Source organism: Ambystoma mexicanum, chromosome 9 (assembly GCF_040938575.1).
Source record: "Ambystoma mexicanum isolate Mex_15411 chromosome 9, UKY_AmexF1_1, whole genome shotgun sequence".
Lineage (NCBI taxonomy): Eukaryota > Metazoa > Chordata > Amphibia > Caudata > Ambystomatidae > Ambystoma > Ambystoma mexicanum.
In genome coordinates this window covers 42,368,717-42,392,299 of record NC_090931.1, presented here as the reverse complement: position 1 = coordinate 42,392,299, position 23,583 = coordinate 42,368,717, and the positions used below count along the sequence as shown (strand labels likewise).

The 23,583-nt window shown below is 49.9% G+C and overlaps 1 protein-coding gene across 1 annotated transcript; it reads left to right on the top strand.

Moving 5' to 3' along the window:
• The first annotated feature begins 20,616 nt into the window (after positions 1 to 20,616).
• On the top strand, positions 20,617 to 21,033 carry LOC138487248 (repetin-like). The gene has a single exon (XM_069613880.1). It carries the CDS (start codon positions 20,617 to 20,619, stop codon positions 21,031 to 21,033), a length of 417 nt encoding a protein of 138 aa, XP_069469981.1.
• The last annotated feature ends 2,550 nt before the right edge of the window (positions 21,034 to 23,583 follow it).

Sequence of the window (23,583 nt, the reverse complement as noted above, 5' to 3'; positions counted from 1 at the left end):
CTAGGCTGACAATCCCAGAGACTAGGGGGCGAGTTGTGCTAACACTAGGGCTGACAGGCCCAGAGACTAGGGAACCAGCTGCATCAACACTAGGGCTCCCAGGCCCAGAGACTAGGGAACAAGCTGTGCTAACACTCGGGCTGACAGGGCCAGAGATTAGGGAACGAGCTGTGCCAACACTAGGGCTGACAGGGCCAGAGACTAGGGAACGAGCTGCACCAACACTAGGACTCCCAGGCCCAGAGACTAGGGAACGAGCTGCACCAACACTAGGGCTCCCAGGCCCAGAGACTAGGGAACAAGCTGCACCAACACTAGGGCTCCCAGGCCCAGAGACTAGGGAACGAGCTGCACCAACACCATGGCTCCCAGGCCCAGAGACTAGGGAACGAGATGCACCAACACTAGGGCTCCCAGGCCCAGAAACTAGGGGGCGAGCTGTACCAACTTTAGGACTGACAGGGCCAGAGACTAGGGAGCGAGCTGCACCAACACTAGGGCTCCCAGGCTCAGAGACTAGGGAACGAGCTGCACCAACACTAGGGCTCTCAGGCCCAGAGACTAGGGAGCGAGCTGTACCAACACTAGGACTGACAGGGCCAGAGACTAGGGAGCGAGCTGCACCAACACTAGGGCTCACAGGCTCAGAGACTAGGGAGCGAGCTGTGCTAACACTAGGACTGACAGGCCCAGACACTAGGGAACGAGCTGCATCAACACTAGGGCTGACAGGCCCTTAGACTAGGGAACGAGCTGCACCAACACTAGGGCTCCCAGGCCCAGAGACTAGGGAACCAGCTGCACCAAGACTCGGGCTCCCAGGCCCAGAGACTAGGGAACGAGCTGTACCAACACTAGGACTGACAGGCCCAGAGACAAGGGAACGAGCTGCACCAACACTAGGGCTGACAGGCCCAGATACTAGGGAACGAGCTGCACCAACACTAGGGCTCCCAGGCCCAGAGACTAGGGAACCAGCTGCACCAAGACGTGGGCTCCCAGGCCCAGAGACTAGGGAACGAGCTGTGCTAACACTAGGACTGACAAGGCCGGAGACTAGGGAACGAGCTGTACCAACACTAGGGCTCCCAGGCTCAGAGACTAGGGAACCAGCTGCACCAACACTCGGGTTTACAGGCCCAGAGACTAGGGAACGAGCTGCACCAACACTAGGGCTCCCAGGCTCAAAGACTAGGGAGCGAGCTGTGCTAACACTAGGACTGACAGGCCCAGAGACTAGGGAACGAGCTGCATCAATACTCTGGCTCACAGGCCCAGAGACTAGGGAACGAGCTGCACCAACACTAGGGCTCCCAGGCCCAGAGACTAGGGAGCGAGCTGTACCAACACTAGGACTGACAGGCCCAGAGACTAGGGAACGAGCTGTGCCAACACTAGGGCTGACAGGGCCAGAGACTAGGGAACGAGCTGCGCCAACACTAGGGCTCCCAGGCCCAGAGACTAGGGAACAAGCTGCACCAACACTAGGGCTCCCAGGCCCACACACTAGGGAACGAGCTGCACCAACACTAGGGCTCCCAGGCCCAGAGACTAGGGAACGAGCTGCACAACACTAGGGCTCCCAGGCCCAGAGACTAGGGAACGAGCTGTGCCAACACTAGGGCTGACAGGGCCGGAGACTAAGAACGAGCTGTGCCAACACTAGGGCTGACAGGCCCAGAGACTAGGGAACAAGCTGTGCTAACACTAGGACTGACAAGGCCGGAGACTATGTGAATGGCGCACATTTCCCTGTAATGCCAACATTTGGGAGCACCAGAAGAAAATTTGTTTGATTGCTAACCTTGGAACAATGCAGAAATAAAATGCACGTGCCCCCCCCCACGCCCCTCTCGAATGCCTGCTTATAACTCCTTTCCCACCCTGCTCGACACAAACCTACTCGACCCCCCACAATTCTTTATCTGCCCACATTCCCCATCTGTTCAGCCTGCAATAATGTTATTTTCACTGCATATTAAACATGCGTGCATTTGATATCGATACATCAGTTTCCACTGCTTTCTTTCTTCTTTACCTGTACTATGGCAGCTGCCATGAGGTTAGGCATTGCCAGTCTGTATACACAAAATCCTTAAATGTCTGATTGGCTTGTCTGCAAGCCTGATGTAGCCCCCGTACCATAATTCCCTTGATATGGTATTTTTTTGGATTTCCAAAGCATCACTGTTAGCAATTTTTCTCACGTCACTTGAGAGCAGGCACACTTCAGACACATACCATTGGTTACCCAAGCCAGAGTGAGACGAGACCCGGGGAAGACAGAGACCCACAGAAAAGGTAAACCTAAGAGCCAGGGCCAATCAGCCAACGAGGGTGACGATTGATGATGGCTGCTAGCAAATCAGGAGACAGTGCAGTGTAGGCAAGCCACACTTTCCACATGTTGTGGTAATGTCTCTACCACGTCAACTGTAGACAACTTACCGAAAGCAAAGGAAAGTAGAAAAGACTCAGCAGCTATGTAATCCGAAATAGCTACTTAGTCAACCACTACGCGCACTGGATAAAATTGCCCAAAGAACCTGCCCACAGCACAGATGGTAAAGTTAAGGTACACCAGCTAAAGACAATGCAAATGCGACCTCAACTTGCAGTTTTCCCCAAAACATTGTATGGCCAACAGTATCGGTCCTTTTGTCCAGAATGGTGCACAAAGTACTGTTGGCTCGAGTGGAGCCTGGCGAAAGCTGCAGGTTGCTGCTGCGCGGGCCGTGTGTCCTCGCCAGCTAAATGACAGTGTAGGAGCAGTATTTCTTTCAATCGGTTTTAGAAACTGAAAGCACTCGCCGGCCTGTTTTGAGAAGCACGATGGGAGGCTTTGAAACAAGAGATGGCAGTATTTTAGCCAAAATGTCCGAATCTCATCAAACGCTAGTGTCTGAGTAGAGAAAACACATAGGCCGTCCCAGCGAATTACGAATTTATTTGGCAAGACAAGGATTTGCATTCAGCGGCAAAGAGGAATCGGACGATTCTCTTGGTAAAGGTCATTTTCTGGAACGAGTTCACCTTTTGAGGGGGTTTGATCCTGTATTTGCATCAACATTTGAAAGTATGCCAACGAATGGTAGTTATGTTAGCCATGAGATTCACAATGAATTATTGTCTATCTGTGCATCTCAAATCTTGCAGAATATAGTGCGTGCCATTCCGTGGACTGGCATGATGTGCGTTATTGCCGATGAAACGCCTGAGTGATGTGTCCATCGTGGAGCAGTTGAGCATTTGTGCTCCTTATTTTGCAAAGGATAGCTTTGTGGTTCGTGAGGATTTTCTTACATTTCAACCGCTTGCATATTTAGATGCCTACAGTCTCCCTGCTGCTTTGCTTGGATTCATGCAAAAAGCTGGTTTGTGTGTTGTCAACGCAGTGGGGCAGTGCTCTGATGGTGCTACCATTACGACTGGAAGCCACAATGGCGTTCAAGCGAGGATCCTGCAGACATTTCCAGAGGCACGATATGTTTAGTGTGCTGCAATTCGCCTTAACTTGCTGTTGGCAGATACTGTTCACGGTGCTCAGCCAGCTGAGGAATTATTTTCTGTACACCCGAGTGTATATGTTTACACGTCACATCCCACTGGGCTTGTACTCTTTCTAAAATTACAGGGGGCCCGTAAACTGCGAATTCGAGAGTTAGCTCGGCTGTCGGACACAAGGTGGACGTGCAGATGGCGGTCTGTAACGGTTTAAGGAAATAATAGATGTGCTCGAGAGCATTTCCAGTGCGGGGCCTGGAGTCCATGTGAGTGCCAATGTGCCTATGTGTGGCCAACCTCATAATATTTGATGATTTATTGTCATTGACTCATGGATTGAGTTAAAAATTGCAGTCGCCACAAATCAATTCTGCAAAGGCCAAAGCACTGTGTGATGCTGTGATAAGCAGCTTGCAAAGTCTGCGTGATGCTGTGATAAGCAGCTTGCAAAGTCTGTGTGATGATTGGAATAGAAGCTGGCAAATGCTCATAGACGTTTGCAGCGAAATTGGCATAGATGTGCCAACTGTCAGATGTGCAAGGAAACAAAATTTAAATGGACTTTTGGATGATTTTGGAACAACTAGTACCGTCGGGCAGCATAACCATTCAGAGAATACTATCGAACAAGAATTAAAGTGGCATGTGCTTCTGCCAGCTGTAGACAGGTTTTTGGCTTAGTTACGCCGTCGTTCTACTCTAGACAGCGTGGTTCTAATTAGAGTAGTGGAGGCATTGGCTATGCCAAAGTCTGCAGCTTCCCTGCCAGCTGAAGCCATTTTGCAATTAAATTCAACGTACCCCTCGCTTGACACTCGTGCTACTCAACTAATGTCTGAGATAATGGCAATGCAAAATCCTTAGCTGACGTGAAGCTCTTAAAAGTGGGGATTGTGCCACCATGGAAAAGTGCACGTGCTTAGTATTAACTTTGCCGGTGACCTCTGCATCTTGCGAACGCACATTCTCTGCTTTGAAATCTATAAAAAATCACCTAAGAAGTTCAATGTTGAACAGCTGCTTAGCATCACTTGAAATGTTGTATCTAAGCAAGGATCCAGCAGCCGAAATTGATGTTAGGAAAGTTCTGGAAGAGTTTTCTGGAAGGGCAGAGTGTAGAGGGAAATTTGCGCAATGTTCAACTGACACCATCCGCACTAATTCTTCACGGATCCTCCCAAGGACACAATTCCATAAACCCCCTAACCTTTTCATATATGCTGTACGGTACTTGACCTTTTTATTCAAAACCCTATAAACAATACAGGAAAAGTTGTTCCTCATTGAAATGTGCTTTTCTTATTGAAACTCTGCACAATACATGGCCTAAAGTAGCATCAAGGGCCTGCGTTCACTCACTCAAAAGTAGCAGAAATGTCATTGTACCAGGGTGACACATTTCAAAATGCACAGTAAAATACATTCTTCACCTTACATGCATGTCATTACATGAATGTCATCACCCACATGCAGAAAATATTCAAAATTACCAAGAGTCATTTGTCATCTATGCAGTTTTAATCAAAGATACAACCGGTGCAGGTGCTATCGATGATTATGTGAACCACCTCCCCACTGTTTGAAAAATCCTTTCAGCCCCCACAAACATTTTGAGACTTGCCCCACCCCTGCACCCAGGGAGGCCATTCCGTCTTTATGAGGGGTACTCAAAATGTAACTCTCGCTGCTTAAATCTCAGACATTAATCTAACTCTATACACTTCAGAGCATGGCTAAAATGCAGCCTTTACAGCACGTGATCCCTGCCTCTGCACTCAAGAACAGCCCCAAGAGGAAATTCAGTTTGCATTGCATGCTTTATACGTGCTTGTGCGCACTCACTCGCTCAACCACGTACTCATTTGCTTATCCACTCCCTCCCTCCCTCTAGCACAAACATTCATAGTCCCGCCTTCAAGCAGCCACCCAGCCATGCTAGTTACCAGAGTGACTCTTTGCAGTAGGCTTTATTGAACCCACTACTGAGGGATACAGCACACAGCCTCCACATTGATGATGTTGTCCACACCAACACCGAAGCTTCAAGTGGTCTGTTCCTGGCCACACACTGCACAGATTAAGACAACCTGGTGTGACAAATCAACTTCTGGGGCTGCAGTGGTCCAGGGATGAATACTGGTTTCTAAACCATCAACCAGCCCCACACCTCCAGTTCACCAGAAGGGATGCAAACAGATTGGGAACACAAGTCAATTATAAACATCCTTGTCCAATTTTGGTAACGTGGACAGAGGACCAGAGAGACAGAACCACAATATACCATGTGCTGTAGGAGTTCTTGGTGCTCAACGGGGTCAAATTGGTTTCAGGGAGCTTTGCAGCTTCTGCAACTGAGTTCAAGACGAGAAACAGCTGCGGGTATCAGGCAGAAAGCATTTCGGCGAGTGAGGCTGGATGGGCGGCTGCAGACTGGCCTTTGCGGTGGCTCGGGGTCAGGAATCATCTCAGGTCAGACGGTCTGAAGCACTGGTCAAGGTATTTCGGACAGCATGAGGCACTGCGGCATAACAACAGTCATTGGTGCAATCGTTTGCAGCTCGAGGAGCTCGACTGGCTCAAAAAAGTCCTTTAAGGCAGACGTCAGTAGACACTTGTCGATGCACTCCTCCTAACTTCTTCACTGGGCTTGTGTTGTCCTTTAAGGCGGACAGCCCAAAGCAGAGGAGAGTGTTGCAGGCAGCTGCCTTGTCCTTGGTTTGGTTCAGAGACTATCTGGCAATTCCCACCTAGGAAGCTTACTTGCAGAGCCTAGCAGACAATGCTGTGTGCTGGCTGGGTACCGGTTCTGGAGCTTCTGGATGGTCCCCTGGATTCAGTATTTCACATGTTCCCTGGGAGATGTTAAGGGGAGGGATCTTGCTTCCCACTTGGAGGTTCTGGCCTTCTGTCACTGGCTTAGGATGTAAGGCAGACTGTACCTTCAGCAGGGGTCCAATGCTGAGTTATTCTTGACACTCCTTGTGAAGTCTTCAAATGATCTACCCACAAGAGGGGCCTGGCCCTCTTTTGAACCCAAATGGGCCACAGTGATTGGTGCAGGCTCAGCCTACCTTTATGAACCAATCCTGTGTCCCCAGCAACAAGCTCCTGTATGCATGGGGTCATAACCAGCGTGCTTTGCAACAGAAAAGGTAAAGGGGTGAAAACATGTAATACTAAGTCACACCCATCTTTCTATCTGTTTTGGATCAAAGGGTCTCTCTAGTTAATGGAGGTCTCTGTGGTTCTTGATTAGAGCAGCAGGTCACCCTTGAAGCTGCGGCGAGAACAGACTTTCTATCTCCATCAAACCACATACTCGTACCTTCTGAATGGGGTCCCCCTCCAGGGATGACTACTGTAAACCTGCAGTCCCAGACATGACCTTTCACTGTCCATTGATACTAAGGGTGGGAGCTGGCGTCAGGTTGACACAGTCCATATCAAAGGTATTTGGGATTTCCTGCATCCTTTATTAACCTCTTTAGCCAGGTTCCATGTGGGCCTGTTTCAAGTATTCTCTATTAGTATGCTAATTATGTGAATTACTGCCACCATTCAGCAGGGCTCAACAAAAGGACAGGGCAAATCCATGGAGACTTTGATAGTTAATTAGGCTGGCCATGGCAGAGGGAAGGTTTGCCCCCCCCACCCTCCTTCTGAGATGGCATGGTGTAATCCTGGCTGTCATATCCAAACTAAATATTACAGGAGGGAGTGTGCCTGTAGGCTGTGTCCACCCAGAGTACACATGTCTATCTGTATGTTATGCCGTGAGCATAGGGAAGTGTGTGCGGATTATCCCCACACATTTTATGGCGGTTGATCTAACATCATTCAATTTCTTTTAAAATTTCAAAAAATCCAGGTGAGCACGCCCACCTGCAGATGGTCGAATTCCTCGCACCTGGTAATTATCATCCTGCATCACTTAGCAGTTTACCAGAGCCTCATATCAGGGACAACCACTTGGATTCAACTTGTCCTCAGCAAAGGGACACACACTCACACGCCAACAACATGTGCATTGGTTCACCTGCAGTTATGCCAGTGACTTGCCACAAGCCTTCAGCAGGATCCCCTGACTCCAGCTCCTGCACCACATTAGCCCTGATCACCAGAATCCCCTGACTCCCACTTTTCCTCCACATCAGCTTTGAACACTAGGATTCCCTGACTCCAACCTCTTGCACCAGGTCATCCTTGATCACCAGAATCCCCTGGCTCCAGCTCCTGCACCACATTAGCCCTGATCACCAGAATCCCCTGGCTCCAGCTCCTGCAACACATTAGCCCTGATCACCAGAATCCCCTGGCTCCAGCTCCTGCACCACATTAGCCCTGATCACCAGAATCCCCTGGCTCCAGCTCCTGCAACACATTAGCCCTGATCACCAGAATCCCCTGGCTCCAGCTCCTGCAACACATTAGCCCTGATCACCAGAATCCCCTGGCTCCAGCTCCTGCAACACATTAGCCCTGATCACCAGAATCCCCTGACTCCAACCTCTTGCACCAGATTATCCTTGTCACCAGAATCCCCTGAATCCACCGATTGCACCGGGTCAGTCTTGATCACCCGAATCCCCTGACTCCACCCCTTGTACCAGGTCAACTTTGATCACCAGCTGCTTCTTGAGCACATGCGACGCCTGCATGCTCCTCTCAACGATCTGACTGCCCCACGATGTAATCAAGATTCGAGGAGGGATTCTTACCTCTTCCATTTTCCACAGCCCTGTCAGCAATCTCGTTTATGTGTCATGTGGCACACCTCAGCAACAGAGAAGATGGCCTAATAAGAAAAAATTGCATTAAGACCCCATGCTGGGGATTATACCTATTGTAGGCCGCTTCTTTGGATGTCAGAAAGAATTGGGTGTCCTGTCCTTATGAAGGCGGTTCATTTATGCACGCCAAAATGCACCAACTCTGTGTCCACCCTGGACTATCACAAATGAACTTTGTGATTTTGTAGATATTTTGTGTCACTCTGTCTGTGCTCTGTTTTGAAACATTGTATATATGTCATTCGCTCTACCTTTTTGATCCATCATGTTTGTAATACTATTGGTATGCAAGCCCAGTTTCTTTGAGTTATGTTATAACATTGTGTACAAATTATGCACAATGAGAATTGAGACTCAAGCTCAAATTAATTAAAAATGCTTGATTAAATCAAGATCAATAACATGTTGCACCTAGTAATTTCAAGTTCTTTGAACAAGATGCCAATGCGTGATGAACTGAATTTATTTAAAGAAAATATCAAATAGTTTTCGAATTCAACCACTGGTAGAAACACTTCCTTTTTTGTTTAAGTTACCCTCCCATTTTCCTACCAATGTAGGGTATCCCCACCCCCGTAGGATCTCCTGACTCCACCTCTCGCACCAGGTCAGACTTGATCACGAGGATCTCCTGACTCCACCTCTTGCACTCCCAGATCAGCCATGATCACCAGGATCCACTGACTCCACCTCTCGCACCAGGTCAGACTTGATCACGAGGATCTCCTGACTCCACCTCTCGCACCAGGTCAGACTTGATCATGAGGATCTCCTGACTCCACCTCTTGCACTCCCAGATCAGCCATGATCACCAGGATCCACTGCCTCCACCTCTCGCACCAGGTCAGACTTGATCACGAGGATCTCCTGACTCCACCTCTCGCACCAGGTCAGACTTGATCATGAGGATCTCCTGACTCCACCTCTCGCACCAGGTCAGACTTGATCACCAAGATCCACTGACTCCACCTCTCGCACCAGGTCAGACTTGATCACGAGGATCTCCTGACTCCACCTCTCGCACCAGGTCAGACTTGATCACCAAGATCCACTGACTCCACCTCTCGCACCAGGTCAGACTTGATCACGAGGATCTCCTGACTCCACCTCTCGCACCAGGTCAGACTTGATCACGAGGATCTCCTGACTCCACCTCTTGCACTCCCAGACCAGCCATGATCACCAGGATACACTGACTCCACCTCTTGCACCAGGTCAGACTTGATCACGAGGATCTCCTGACTCCACCTCTCGCACCAGGTCAGACTTGATCACGAGGATCTCCTGACTCCACCTCTTGCACCAGGTCAGACTTGATGGAACATTAGGCAACACTCAACTCCTGAACCAGTTGTCCCCATCCTAGAGGCACCTGTAAGAATTCTCTGTCCCACTACTTATATCCAGCCACATAATAGCAACTGAGGTGACACGACCTGCACATTGAGCCACTCTTCCTACTCAACACTGCACTCCCTCCTGTTCATGCCACGTAGCTCTCTACTTACCCATGCCTCCAGTATCAAATGTCAAGGTATCACTCCCCAATCTTCTGCTGATACAGGTCTATTCCCGCACCCTCCAAACCCAGTATTTACACAGGGCCACAACAATTGAAAATACATTCCGATCAGGCAGGAGCGCCCACATATGCCATACCACCACGCGCCCCTGCACCACATGCACATGTTTCATTACTTCAGAAATGCCACCATCGGGAACACTGGGAAGTGATGCAATGTCTGTGCTGGCGATGTATGGCTACACGAGTGGCTGCACCAATTGCCTTCCAAGAGACACTGTGTGCTACTTTTTACCCCCATGAGCGCATGCTACTGGCTGCAGAGCTTAGATGGAGACACCACACCGCAACTCTCCTCAATTAGGAACCTCCCAGGCCACATACGTGACCGCCACAAAGGGCTGCCACCACCCACATTGTGCTTGCACCGCTCCTTGACTGTAGGCACAGATCAAATTCAAAGTACAGCGCCCTCAGTCATACGCCTTTCCCAGGCACTAGAATCCCTCAGAAATGAGGACGACCACGAGGATGAGGACGCTTCAAGTTAGTGTAATAGACAGAAAGCAGAGGAGTCTGGGTAAACAGCCAAAGAAGCTGTGTCGGAAAATGGCCGACCTGCCCGCCAGAATGGAATCGTGTTAAATATTAAAGCACATTTCAGAATGCATTAATATGACGGTTATTATTAAGGCCTAACAAATATGTATTACTTTGAGAGCAAGTCGTTTGCGTCGGCTGTCCAGGAGCACGCGGCCTGGCCCTGCGGCACTGTTATCCGGCACCTCAGCCCAGGTAATGAGGCTCTCCATCTCAGTCAGGGCGACTCTCCACCGTAATGACTCAATCTACGGAAACAAACAAACTCCATTTCCCACGCCGGCCGCCTCTGACCTTGTCAGGAAAAGATGAACTAGGACCGAAGACGGAGGGACTCGCCTGTCGATGAATTAAACATGAAATGACAAGAGGAGGGGACACCTGCTGGAGGGGAGTGTCTAAGGCCCGCCTTGTTGTAGAGAATATATCAAAGGCCGCGCGACAGGGCCAATCTGGGGGTGTCGACATGTGTTTCGAACCATCTTGCCATCATGTGGGTCTGCTGCGGGTACTGTGGAGGTCCAGTGCCATACACAGAGTCATAAGAGAGAGCCACCCCCACGGCCACACTAGCAGGAGGCAGCAATGTTTAGAATTCCTAATTTCATCTCGAGGGTTCTCTACACGTGCACTGTGTCTTCTTTTTTCACCAAATATTTAAGGGATGCAGACACTCGCGGCGCAGTGGTCATGCGGTGCGCATTTGTATACTTGTTTTCTTGATACATGCTTGCACGCAACTGCTTCAGATATGATATGAAAGTTTATTTATATAGCGCCTCAACCCGGCTAGTGAACTGCTAGGCAGGGTAGAACAGTTTTTAGACAAATGTGTTCCCCACCAAGGCACTTCGCAGAAAAACTGAGCAAGGGGTCAAATCCTCAAAAAAAGTGGGGGTTCTCATATACGCAATGGGATATGATGTCACCGGAAATTAGCATATCCAGGTGAAATATGCACATTTCATTCAATTCACTTTGCATAACCAGGCCAAGTGCACAGGATGAATGCCATTTGCCTTTCATGAAATCAACACAAACACAAAAAAACAAGAGAGGATATTTTCTTCGAATAGTGTTTTGAAAGCGTTAAAAGGTGTTTGTGTTTTAAACACCAAGAACCAATACCAATGTTTTTCCTGGGACGTGCAGTCCCGGAATGTGATAGTTCATGTTAGTTGCCCGCTCGCTATGTTTCATCAGCTTATCTGCTGCAGTGTTGAAGTGTGCGGCCTGGGATCCTGGACAGCACACATCCATAAGTTCAGTGCTGTGCATTTTACACAAGACCTCTGAAATACCCAGCGGGGTGGCCTCCACCCTCGGAAAAATGTGGATGGGTGCTGTGTACCCTCGACTCGAGCGCTTCTAAGGTCCCCCACCCACTACCTGCTTTTCTGCCAGAGCCTCACCAGCCCTGCTAAGCCCTTTTTGGCCAATCACACACACAAATCCTATCGCGCTCCATGACCTCCAACACTCTGGACGTTGGTCCGCCGAGGGCGTTCCCACTATGAGCTCATGGAGACTATAATAATGGTAAAATGGGCGCTATACAAATAACAAGCACAATACAATCACCATGAGGTGGGACCCCCCCCTTCCCAGGCACACTCTGAAAAAGGGCACAGGTTTCAGGTTGTGCACTTACACCAAGACCAGTTCCTGCAGGCCTATTGCTTGAAGCGCAGGAGTTGCTCTGCCACATGCAGTGCATGGTGGGAAATTCTTATAACATCAAAATAATTGTAAGCTGGTTAACATTGGGCACCGCTTCTGAGAACACAAAGGTGTTCGCAGTGAGTTGACCTGAGGGTTGTAACATGCACAGAGCACCTAATTATCAACTGTTTGTTGATGGGCATTGTTTTAACCAGCACAATTTTTCAAGACATGCTGTTCACCTAAGATATTCTAAGAAACATCACTTGTTTTTTTTTCAAAACCATTTACTTGCTCTTTGATGTAGGAGAAGTGTTTTCAACTTGCTATTAGTGACATGTAACTACTGAGAAAAAAAGAACTGAGAACAGCAATCGTAAAGTAATTACAATTCAAGAACAGTATTATAAATGGGTGCAGATAATATGTATTAGGTTCAACTTTAAAATATAGAAGTGCAGTCTAAGAAGGGAGCAGGGGTGGAAAGAAGCAGCTCTGAACAACAAGCACTGGGAACATTATATGTTTAGAAGCCTAGAAATGTCAGTGTCTGCAGAAAAAGCCAAACTAAAGGACAACTAAGAGGGAGAGTGCAGGAGGAGTCGCCAACAAGAAAGTAAGTGTAAGCACTTAAGAGGGAGAGTGCAGGACGAATCACCAACAAGAAAGTAAGTGTAAGCACTTAAGAGGGAGAGTGCAGGAGGAATCACCAAGGAAGCGGGAAAGTAAGCGCAGGCACTCAGGAGGAGGCAGAACGGGAGAAGTACGTCGAAACAACTGATCTGTAACTTCAAATGAACGTGGAAAGGCCAGGTGGGGGCCCACAAAGCAAGCCATGGGGTCTGTGGCCATGAGAAGGCAATACCAATGCTCTCTGGGTACCCACTGCCCCCAGGAGTGCAAACATGGGCCGGTTTTGATGACAAAGGCCTGGTGATGGGAACCCTTCACAGAAGATGACAAAACAGTCTTTCTTTGTGTGTCTGCAGTGTTGGGTGCTATTGCAGTGTCATGCAGGACCCAGGCACAACTTCGCATAGATCAATGCGGAACACTGGGAGAGGGGACATCTCATGGCACAGGTAAGGGAGGCTGACACATACCTTTCAAGATGAAGCACTACGGATGGATGTGAAGACGGAGGTTCAAGCTTTGCCCTCGTGACCCCTACATGACTCGCAGCCCAAAGACCGAGAAAGGACAGATGTATATCACTCCTAGGCCCTTCATCGCCTTTGTGGATTTATCGCAGATGCGAGAAACGTTACTCTCTCAGACAGCCATTCAACCCACACCCTATCGATGATTTGGAGGATTTACAGCCGTCATGAATTGACCACGTTATCTGACATAACCTCGAGAAGCTAGTGACGTCCTCACTGACATCACATCATTGGGGCACGTAGACTTGAAGTACGTAGGCATCCACACACAGAGCTACACAAACATACATTAGATTATTGCAGGTGACACACAACAAATAGAAAATTATCCAGTGACAATTCTATGTAGCCTCCCGCCGGAGGCTACCCATTTCACAGTAATAGATTTGAAGAACGCCTTCTTTTCTATACCACTCCATAAAGAGTCGCAGGATTTCACTTCGTTTCTATATATAAACCGGAAGTGGAAACACACAATATTACCACAGGGGTACTATGAGTTACCCGTTTCCATTAATAGGGTACTTAAAATGGACCTCGGAAGCATACATATGGAGAGTACCGTCATTCAGTATGTAGATGACATTTTGATTTGCAGCAAATCTGAAGAGCATTGTCGAAAGGCTTCAGTGCACTTGCTCACAGTATTAGCAGACAAGGGTTACAAGGTAGACAAGGCAAAACTACAATATTGCCAGGCGGAGGTGTTATATGTTGGACAGTTGATCTTGCAGGAAGGCCGAAAGGTAACTCCATAAAGTGTGGAGGCAATCTTATGAACGCCGATGCCAAAGACAGTGAGAGAGAAGAAGCAATTCTTAGGCCTCTGTAATTTTTGCAGTGCCTTGGTATTTGACTACATACATATGCAGGACCCTTATTAAGCGGGCTTTGTGAGGCACAGAGAGGGCACGGTGACCTATTATGGACACACAAGATGACTGAAGCATTTGATGGTCTGAAGAAGGCAATATACACAGCTCCAGTACTAGAGGTTCCTGATTACCATGACAAATTGTATTTGTTCTCACACTTCAGTGGAGTAGTGATGACTGCGGTGCTCACACAAAAGACAACCTTAGGACACAAACCAATGGCCTACTATAGTGGGCGTTTAGACCCAGTAATGAGGGGGCACTACCTCTCTGAAGGAGCTCTGGCTGCTGCTGCAATCGTAGTACAGAAGTTGGCGAGTATCACAATGGGGTGCAGCACAACACTCTAAGTGAAGCACACCTTCTTTGCAATCCTCAAAAAACCCAAAAGTACATTGACCACCCAGAGAGCACCAGGATACAAGGTGATTATCTCAAAGCCACTGATTAAGGGGTTCCATGTGTTAAAATCGTGGCAAAAATTGCTGTGGTTACAAAATATTGCGGCAAAAATGCTGTGGTTTTTTTTCGCCACAATCCATGTAAAGGATGCGGGGGACAGCCCCGCAACCCCTAGACCCATTATACCACTTAGGGGAAGCGGGGGACACCCCTGCAACCCCCGCTCCCCTTAAATGGTCTAACGGCGTTCACCTTTACCGGGTCAAACCACATCATTTTTTCAGTGATTTTCTGTATAGGCGACATGTCTGCCACAATGTTATCACTGCATGCCGCAACATATATAGCTGTAACAATATAGGAAGGAGTCCATGTGCATGACTGAGCGACATACATGGAGCAGTATGACAACGTCCCCAAAGTGGGGGAGAATGCTCTTGAGGAGGGAGAATTACTGTGTGTTGATGGATCATCGAGTATAGACAAGACACAGGGAGAAAAGCTTATCGCAACCGCAGTAGTCAAAATAAAATCGGGCACAATGACTGAGGTAGTAGCAAGTGCGAGACTCCCATCACATTTTTCAGTGCAAGTGGCAGAGTTAGTGGCTCCCATAATGTCATTAGAAGTGCGCTGGGATGAGGAAGTAACAGTGTATTCTGATTCAGCCTAAGTGATGTCTACAGCACACGCTGGACTGTCACGTTGGCAGAGGAGGGGGTCATCGACATGCTGACGGCACACCAGTGCACCTGGGTTGGAGCAAGTGAGCTGCGGTGTTGCCCGGGATGCCCCTAGCATACACCTGAGTTGGAGCAAGCATGCTGCAGTGTTGCCCGGGAGGCCCCTAGCATATACCTGTGTTGGAGCAATCATGCTGGAGTGTTGCCCGGGATACCCCTAGCATACAACTGTGTTGGAGCAAGCGTGCTGCGGTGCTGCCCAGGATGCCCCTCGCATACACCTGTATTGGAACAAGTGTTCTGCGGTGTTGCCCAGGATGCCCCTAGCATACACCTGTGTTGGAGCAAGCGTGTGCAGTGTTGCCTGGGATGCCCCTAGCATACACCTGTGTTGGAGCAAGCGTGCTGCTGTGTTGTCCAGGATGCCCAAGCATAGACCTGTGTTGAAGCAAGCGTGCTGCAGTGTTGCCTGGGATGCTCCTAGCATGCACCTGTGTTGGAGCATAGACCTGTGTTGCAGCAAGCGTGCTGTGGTGTTCTCTGGGATGCCCCTAGCATACACCTGTGTTGGAGCAAGTGTGCTGCGGTGTTGCCCGAGATTCCCCTAGCATACACCTGTGTTGGAGCAAGCGTGTTGTGGTGTTGCCCGGGATACCTCTAGCATACACCTGTGTTGGAGCAAGCGTTGTCTGGGATGCCCCTAGCATACACCTGTGTTGGAGCAAGCGTGCTGCAATGTTGTCTGGGATGCCCCTAGCATACACCTGTGTTGGAGCAAGCATGCTGCTTTCTTGTCTGGAAGGCCCTAAGCAGACACCTGTGTTGGAGCAAGTGTGCTGCGGTGATGCCCGGGATGCCCCTAGCATACACCTGTGTTGGAGCAAGCGTGCTGCTGTGTTGCCCGGGATGCCCCTGGCATCTAGCATACACCTGTGTTGGAGCAAGTGTGCTGCGGTGTTGCCCGGGATGCCCCTAGCATACACCTGTGTTGGAGCAAGCGTGCAGCAGTGTTGGCCAGGATGCCCCTAGCATACACCTGTGTTGGAGCAAGCGTGCGGCGGTGTTGCCCAGGATGCCCCTAGCATATACCTGTGTTGGAGCAAGCGTGCTGCTGTGTTGCCCGGGATGCCCCTAGCATATACCTGTGTTGGAGCAAGCGTGCTGCTGTGTTGTCCGGGATGCCCCTAGCATAGACCTGTGTTGGAGCAAGCGTGCTGCAGTGTTGTCTGGGATGCCCCTAGCATACACCTGTGTTGGAGAATATACCTGTGTTGGAGCAAGCGTGATGTGGTGTTGTCTGGAATGCCCCTAGCATACACCTGTGTTGGAGCAAGTGTGCTGCAGTGTTGCCCGAGATGCCCCTAGCATACACCTGTGTTGGAGCAAGCGTTGTCTGGGATGCCCCTAGGACGGGTTTTGCAGTGCTGTCTATGCTCTCCCTAGAATACACCTGTGTTTCTACAAGCTTGCTGAGATGCTGGCTGTGCTGTGCCTAGTATACACATCGATTGGAGGAAGTGTGCTGTGGTCTTGGCTGTCCTGTGCCACGCCTTTTTGGAAGCATAGTGTTGTGTTGTTGGCTGTGTTCTACCTAGTATTCAGCTGTGCTGGGGGAAGCATGCTACAGTGTTGCCTGCGATGTGTTTAGTATTAACCTGTGTTGGAGGAAGGGTGTTGTGATACTGGCTGTGCTGTACCTAGCAAGCACCGGTTTTGGAGGCAGCATGTTGGCTGTGCTGCACCTGGTGGGCACCTGTTTGGGAGACATCATGCTGTGGCTGTGCTGCACCTGGTGGGCACCTGTTTGGGAGGCATCATGCTGTGGCTGTGTTTGCTGTGGCTGTGTTGCACATGGTGGGCACCTGTTTGGAGGCAGCGTGTTGACTCTGCTGCACCTGATGGGCACCTGTTTGGGAGGCATTATGCTGAGGGTGTGTTGCACCTGGTGGACACCTGTTTGGGAGGCATCATGCTGTGGCTGTGCTGCACCTGGTGGGCACCTGTTTGGGAGGCATCGTGCTGAGGCTGTGCTGTACCTGGTGGGCACCTGTTTGGGAGGCATCATGCTGTGGCCGTGTTTGCTGTGGCTGTGTTGCACCTAGTGGGCACCTGTTTGGGAGGCATCGTGCTGAGGCTGTGCTGCACCTGGTGGGCACCTGTTTGGGAGGCATCGTGCTGTGGCTGTGCTGCACCGGGTGGGCACCTGTTTGGGAGGCATCGTGCTGTGGCTGTGCTGCACCTGGTGGGCACCTGTTTGGGAGGCATCGTCCTGAGGCTGTGCTGTACCTGGTGGGCACCTGTTTGGGAGGCATCGTGCTGAGGCTGTGCTGCACCTGGTGGGCACCTGTTTGGGAGGCATCGTGCTGAGGCTGTGCTGCACCTGGTGGGCACCTGTTTGGGAGGCATCGTGCTGTGGCTGTGCTGCACCTGGTGGGCACCTGTTTGGGAGGCATCGTGCTGTGGCTGTGCTGCACCTGGTGGGCACCTGTTTGGGAGGCATCATGCTGAGGCTGTGCTGTACCTGGTGGGCACCTGTTTGGGAGGCATCATGTTGTGGCCGTGTTTGCTGAGGCTGTGCTGCACCTGGTGCAGGTGGACCTGTTTGGGAGGCATCATGCTGAGGGTGTGTTGCACCTGGTGGGCACCTGTTTGGGAGGCATCGTGCTGTGGCTGTGCTGCACCTGGTGGGCACCTGTTTGGGAGGCATCGTGCTGTGGCTGTGCTGCACCTGGTGGACACCTGTTTGGAGGCACCGTGCTGTGGCTGTGCTGCACCTAGTGGGCACGTGTTTGGAGGCACCGTGCTGTGGCTGTGCTGCACCTAGTGGGCACGTGTTTGGAGGCACTGTGCTGTGGCTGTGCTGCACCTGGTGGGCACGTGTTTGGAGGCACCGTGCTGTGGCTGTGCTGCACCTAGTGGGCACGTGTTTGGAGGCACAGTGCTGTGGCTGTGCTGCACCTGGTGGGCACGTGTTTGGAGGCACCGTGCTGTGGCTGTGCTGCACCTGGTGGGCACGTGATTGGAGGCACCGTGGTGTGGCTGTGCTGCACCTAGTGGGCACGTGTTTGGAAGGCATCGTGCTGAGGCTGTGCTGCACCTGGTGGGCACCTGTTTGGGAGGCATCGTGCTGAGGCTGTGCTGCACCTGGTGGGCACCTGTTTGGGAGGCATCGTGCTGAGGCTGTGCTGCACCTGGTGGGCACCTGTTTGGGAGGCATCGTGCTGAGGCTGTGCTGCACCTGGTGGGCACCTGTTTGGGAGGCATCGTGCTGAGGCTGTGCTGCACCTGGTGGGCACGTGTTTGGAGGCACCGTGCTGTGGCTGTGCTGCACCTAGTGGGCACGTGTTTGGAGGCACCGTGCTGTGGCTGTGCTGCACCTAGTGGGCACTTTTGGAGGCACCGTGCTGTGGCTGTGCTGCAGCTAGTGGGCACGTGTTTGGAGGCACCGTGCTGTGGCTGTGCTGTGGCTTCACTATGAGAATGGAGGCAGTGTGCCGCATGCTAACACCTCCAGGCCTCATGGCCTTTGTGAGAAGCTTGTCCGCCATTGAACCAGGAGCAGCTAAACTTTGCGCGAGGGTCGATGGAGGGGAGCACCTGCCAGGAGGGTGCTAGACGATCTTCTAATTACCCCTCCCGCTCCTCCCCCACTGCTGTACCACTCCTTCATAGAATGTCCCTGCACTGGAAGCCTGTTCCCTGGAGAGCAAATGATCACAGAAGCGTTGGGGAATTATACTAATACTGCGCGACCATGTCCACAGAGGGGGCGTACCCCCAGCAATGCACTTCTCTTATTGCATAATTATTCTCAGCAACGACCATCCTCAGAGGATCGCTTGGTCATCGCCCTTCTGTGTCCAATTACTTTCAGCGCAGGTGTGCCCATGCTAGAAATAGCATGTATGTGCTTTCGAGTGTGAGACCTTTGCTCTGAAATAGAGAAAGCTCCTTCCGAGTATGAGGGGGAGGGGAGTATGGTGCTAGAAATAATATGTGTCCAGCATGAGTTCCCCTACTCAGCAGTGGGCATGTTACCTGGGTACTGCCCAGAGAACAGTGGGTGCAGCTGCCACCAATATTGAGCTTACTTGAGTGTCATTACATTGCAAGTGAAAGACTTCGGCCAGTTTACAGAAGCAGAATTGGTGCTGTTCCTGATGAAGGATCTGTAGACAGAAACGTGTTGAACCCACTGTACAGCTCTAACCTTCAGGAATTGGAATGCGTCTATGGATATGCTGGAGTACAAATATTAGGAATTGAAATAACAGGTGAATGTGAAATTAAAAATTGCAATCTCTGTTTCCATGGAGATGTATCCTCCTCAAAAGTAGTGCACAATCAGCCAGTGTGAGAAATACACGCAACGTCTTGATTGCGGGAGGGGGCCAAGCCTGTAATGATGCCGTATGAGAATTCAGGAGGAACATACATGATTTATGTGTTTGTAATTATGTATATAGTTTTTGCTACAAATTTCTTTGTTATTTCATGTTTTGTTGTTATAAGTAAAATGAAAATAAAACATGAAAAAAAAATACATGCCTTAAAATGCGTATATTTGTATTTAGTTCGTATTTATTGACCGTGTTATGCCAAAGCGCTGTACATATAATCACAACACAGTACAATTAAAGAGAAATAATGACAAAAGTAACTAAAATAGAACTCCAGCAAATGAACTTTGAGGCCAGAATGGAAAAAAAGAGGGCATGAAGGAATAGAACAGAGAGAAAGCGGGAGTGCGTTCCAGTGGAAAGGAGCTATTAGAGAACATGAGTGAAAGCGGGCGTGGCACAGGGTGACGACAAACAGATAAGAGAACAAGAGGCTGGGAGCAGAGAGCAAGGGGGAGACCACGAGGACCCCAAGGAAGAGAGATACAGGCGAGCAAGATCATAAAGGGATTTGAAGACCATCCCAGGAAAATTAAACTTACGATCGGTCTGAAAAGGTAGCCAGCGGAGAGAGGGCAGAGCAGGAGCAATCGAATCACCAGGTGAGAGGGAACAGAGAAGGCAAATAGAAGAATACAAAATCCACTTGCGAGGAGTAAGACGGGCAGCAGGGAAGCCAAGAAGGAAGCAGGAGCAAACGAAAAGATGGGAGAAGATAAGACAGGAAAGGAACAATTTAGAGGCCTGAAAGACAAGAAAGAACCTTGCCCAGCAAGAACAAGAAATAAACGAAATATACAGAGAGAAGGGAAGAGAGGAATCTAAGTGTACACCAAGATTGCCAGCAGAAGAAGAAATAGCGAGAAGAGAAGGGGGAAGAGATGGATGCAGGAGGTAGGGGAGAAGGAATCGTAGAAGCAGGAAATAAAAGGACTTCAGTCTTTGAAGAATTAAGAAAAAGATAGTGATTGGATATTCAAGGATTGATTGTCAGAAGACATGAAGTTACCGTGGAATGAACAGTAGAGAGAGGAAGCAAAAGATAGAAAAACAGTTGCGGGTATTCAGCATAGAGGCGAAGAGACACCCCAAAGTGAGAAACGAAGGAGGCACGAGGAGAAGTGTAAAGGGAAGAGAGGAAGTCCACCATGGTGCACAGCGTGGTGCACAGAATGAGGCACAGCATGGTGCACAGCGTGGTGCACAGAATGAGGTACAGCATGGTGCACAGAATGAGGCACAGCATGGTGCACAGCGTGGTGCACAGAATGAGGTACAGCATGGTGCACAGCAGGGTGCACATAATGAGGCACACCATGGTGCACAGCATGGTGCACAGAATGAGGCACAGCATGGTGCACAGCAGGGTGCACAGAATGAGGTACAGCATGGTGCACAGCAGGGTGCACAGAATGAGGCACAGCATGGTTGACAGCGTGGGGCACATAATGAGGCACACCATGGTGTACAGCATGGTGCACAGAATGAGGCGCAACATGGTGCACAGCAGGGTGCACAGAATGAGGTACAGCATGGTGCACAGCAGGGTGCACAGAATGAGGTACAGCATGGTGCACAGCAGGGTGCAAAGAATGAGGCACAGCATGGTGAACAGCAGAGTGCACAGAATGAGGTACAGCATGGTGCACAGCAGGGTGCACAGAATGAGGCACAGCATGGTTGACAGCGTGGGGCACATAATGAGGCACACCATGGTGTACAGAATGAGGCACAACATGGTGCACAGCAGGGTGCACAGAATGAGGCACAGCATGGTGCACAGCGTGGTGCACAGCGTGGTCCACGGCATGGTGCACAGCACGGTGCACAGCACGCTATACAGCATGGGGCACAGCATGGTGAAGGGAGCAATCAGGAGAGGATTGAACAGCCCAAGAGACGGAGTAGGTGCGATTTGAAAGGAAAGATTTGAACCAAACAAGGACATAGACAGAAAACCCATAAGAAGAGAGAGAGGACAGAAGAAGAGTGGTTGACAGTGTTGAAAGCAGCAGATAAATCAAGGAGAATTATAAGAGACGGGTGCTTTGAATAATGTGCGGAAAGGAGAGAGTCACAAACAGAGAGTCGTGCCGTCTCGGTGGAGTGGCGGGAGTGGAATCCAGTTTGAAAACGAGGAAGAACAGATAGAAGACATACAAGCAGAAACTTGAGAATAAACAACACTCCAGGAGTTTAGGGAGATCAAAAAGTAGAGATTAAATTCCAAGACCAAAGAATTAAATTCCAAGACCAAAGGTAAATATTCCCATGAGTGCGGCTCCGTATTCATAAAATGTGTGTTCTGTAAACACGTTTAATTATATGAACACTTGGTTCACAGAAACCGTTCCATATTAAGTAGCCTTCTATGCCATACGCGCACTAGTAACCCTGAATACATGAGAACATGTCTGTCTGATCTTTAATGCATAATTGTTGTCCGTGTAATACCGCTCAGTATCTTGCATTGCTATAATGTAAGCTGTATCCTGTCCACTCAGAACATGAAAGCAACATCAGTCCGTGTTTTTACCTAAAACATTTCTGAGTGCTTAGGAGAATTGCTGTCCCGCATTTTTATGACTGTCACTCCCAGATTACTTCCTGGGCGTGGGGTGGTGGGGGCGGGAGGTGTGGGGTAGCAGTGGTGGTGGGGGGTGGGACAGGGGTGCAGGGGTTTGTGGATGCTGTCTGTATTCACCAGAGCAGAACACACAGAGATTCGTAGAGACCTCTCCCGGTCTGAGGATGTATTCCATGCACAGACCGGCACCGCCACCGGGTCTCCCCAATACCCTTCACTCCTTCCAAAACAAGGGACACCGCCATTCACAGTTACCTCCAACCTGGGTACGGCTCTGCCAACAGGAAAGAGAATGGAAGCCACATGGTACCAGCGGACAGCGCACTTACCTGTGAAAGAAAAGAAAGACACGCAGAATTAGACAGAAAAAAGGGAAACTCACGTGGTGTTTATCAGAGAAGCAGAGTGTGGAGAATGTAACTGCAAGAGGGAGTGGAATAAAAAAAGAATGCTAGGGGTTCAAGAAAGAGGGAGAAGATGAGAGGAGGGGAGGATAAGAGAACAGAAGAGACGAGGAGAAGAGAAGAGAAGAGAAGAGAAGAGAAGAGAAGAGAAGAGAAGAGAAGAGAAGAGAAGAGAAGAGAAGAGAAGAGAAGAGAAGAGAAGAGGAGGGGAAGAGGAGGAGAGGGTAATAGAAGAGAAGAGGTGAAGAGAAGAGAAGATGAGAGAAGAGACGGGGAGGAGAAGAGAAGCAAAGGGAAGAGAAGAGAAGAAAAGAGAAAAGAAGAGAAGAAAGGGGAAGAGAAGAGATAAAAGAGAAGAGAAGAGGAGAGGAGAGAGGAGACAAGAAGAGAAGAGAAGAGGAGAGGAGAGGAGAGGAGAGGAAAGGAGAGGAGAGGAGAGGGGAGGGGAGGAGAGGAGAGGAGAGGCGAGGAGAGGGGAGGAGAGGACAGGAGAGGAGAGGAGAGGAGAGGAGAAAAAAATAGGAGCGGAGAGGAGAGGAAAGAAGAGGAGAGGAGAGAGGGGAGGACAGAAGAGAAGAGAAGAGAAGAGGAAAGAAGAGAAAATGAGAGGAGAGGAAAGGAGATGGGAAGCGGAGAAAAGAGAAGAGAAGAGGAGAGGAGAGGAGAGGAGAGGAGAGGAGAGGAGAGGAAATGTGAGGAGATGAGAGGGGAGGACAGGAGAGAAGAGGAGAGAAGAGAAAAGGAGATTTGAGAAAATGAAAGGAGAGGAGAGAAGAGAAGAAAGAAAGAAGAGAAGAGGAGAGGAGAAGGGAAGAGAAGAGGAGAGAAGAGGAGAGGAGAGGAGAGGAGAGGGAGAGGAGGGGAGAGGAGAAGAGAGGAGAAGAGAGGAGAGGGGAGAAGGGGGAGAGGAGGAGAGAGGAGAGGAGAGGAGAGAAGGGGGAGAGGAGGGGAGAGGAGAGGAGATGGGAAGCAGAGAAAAGAGAAGAGAAGA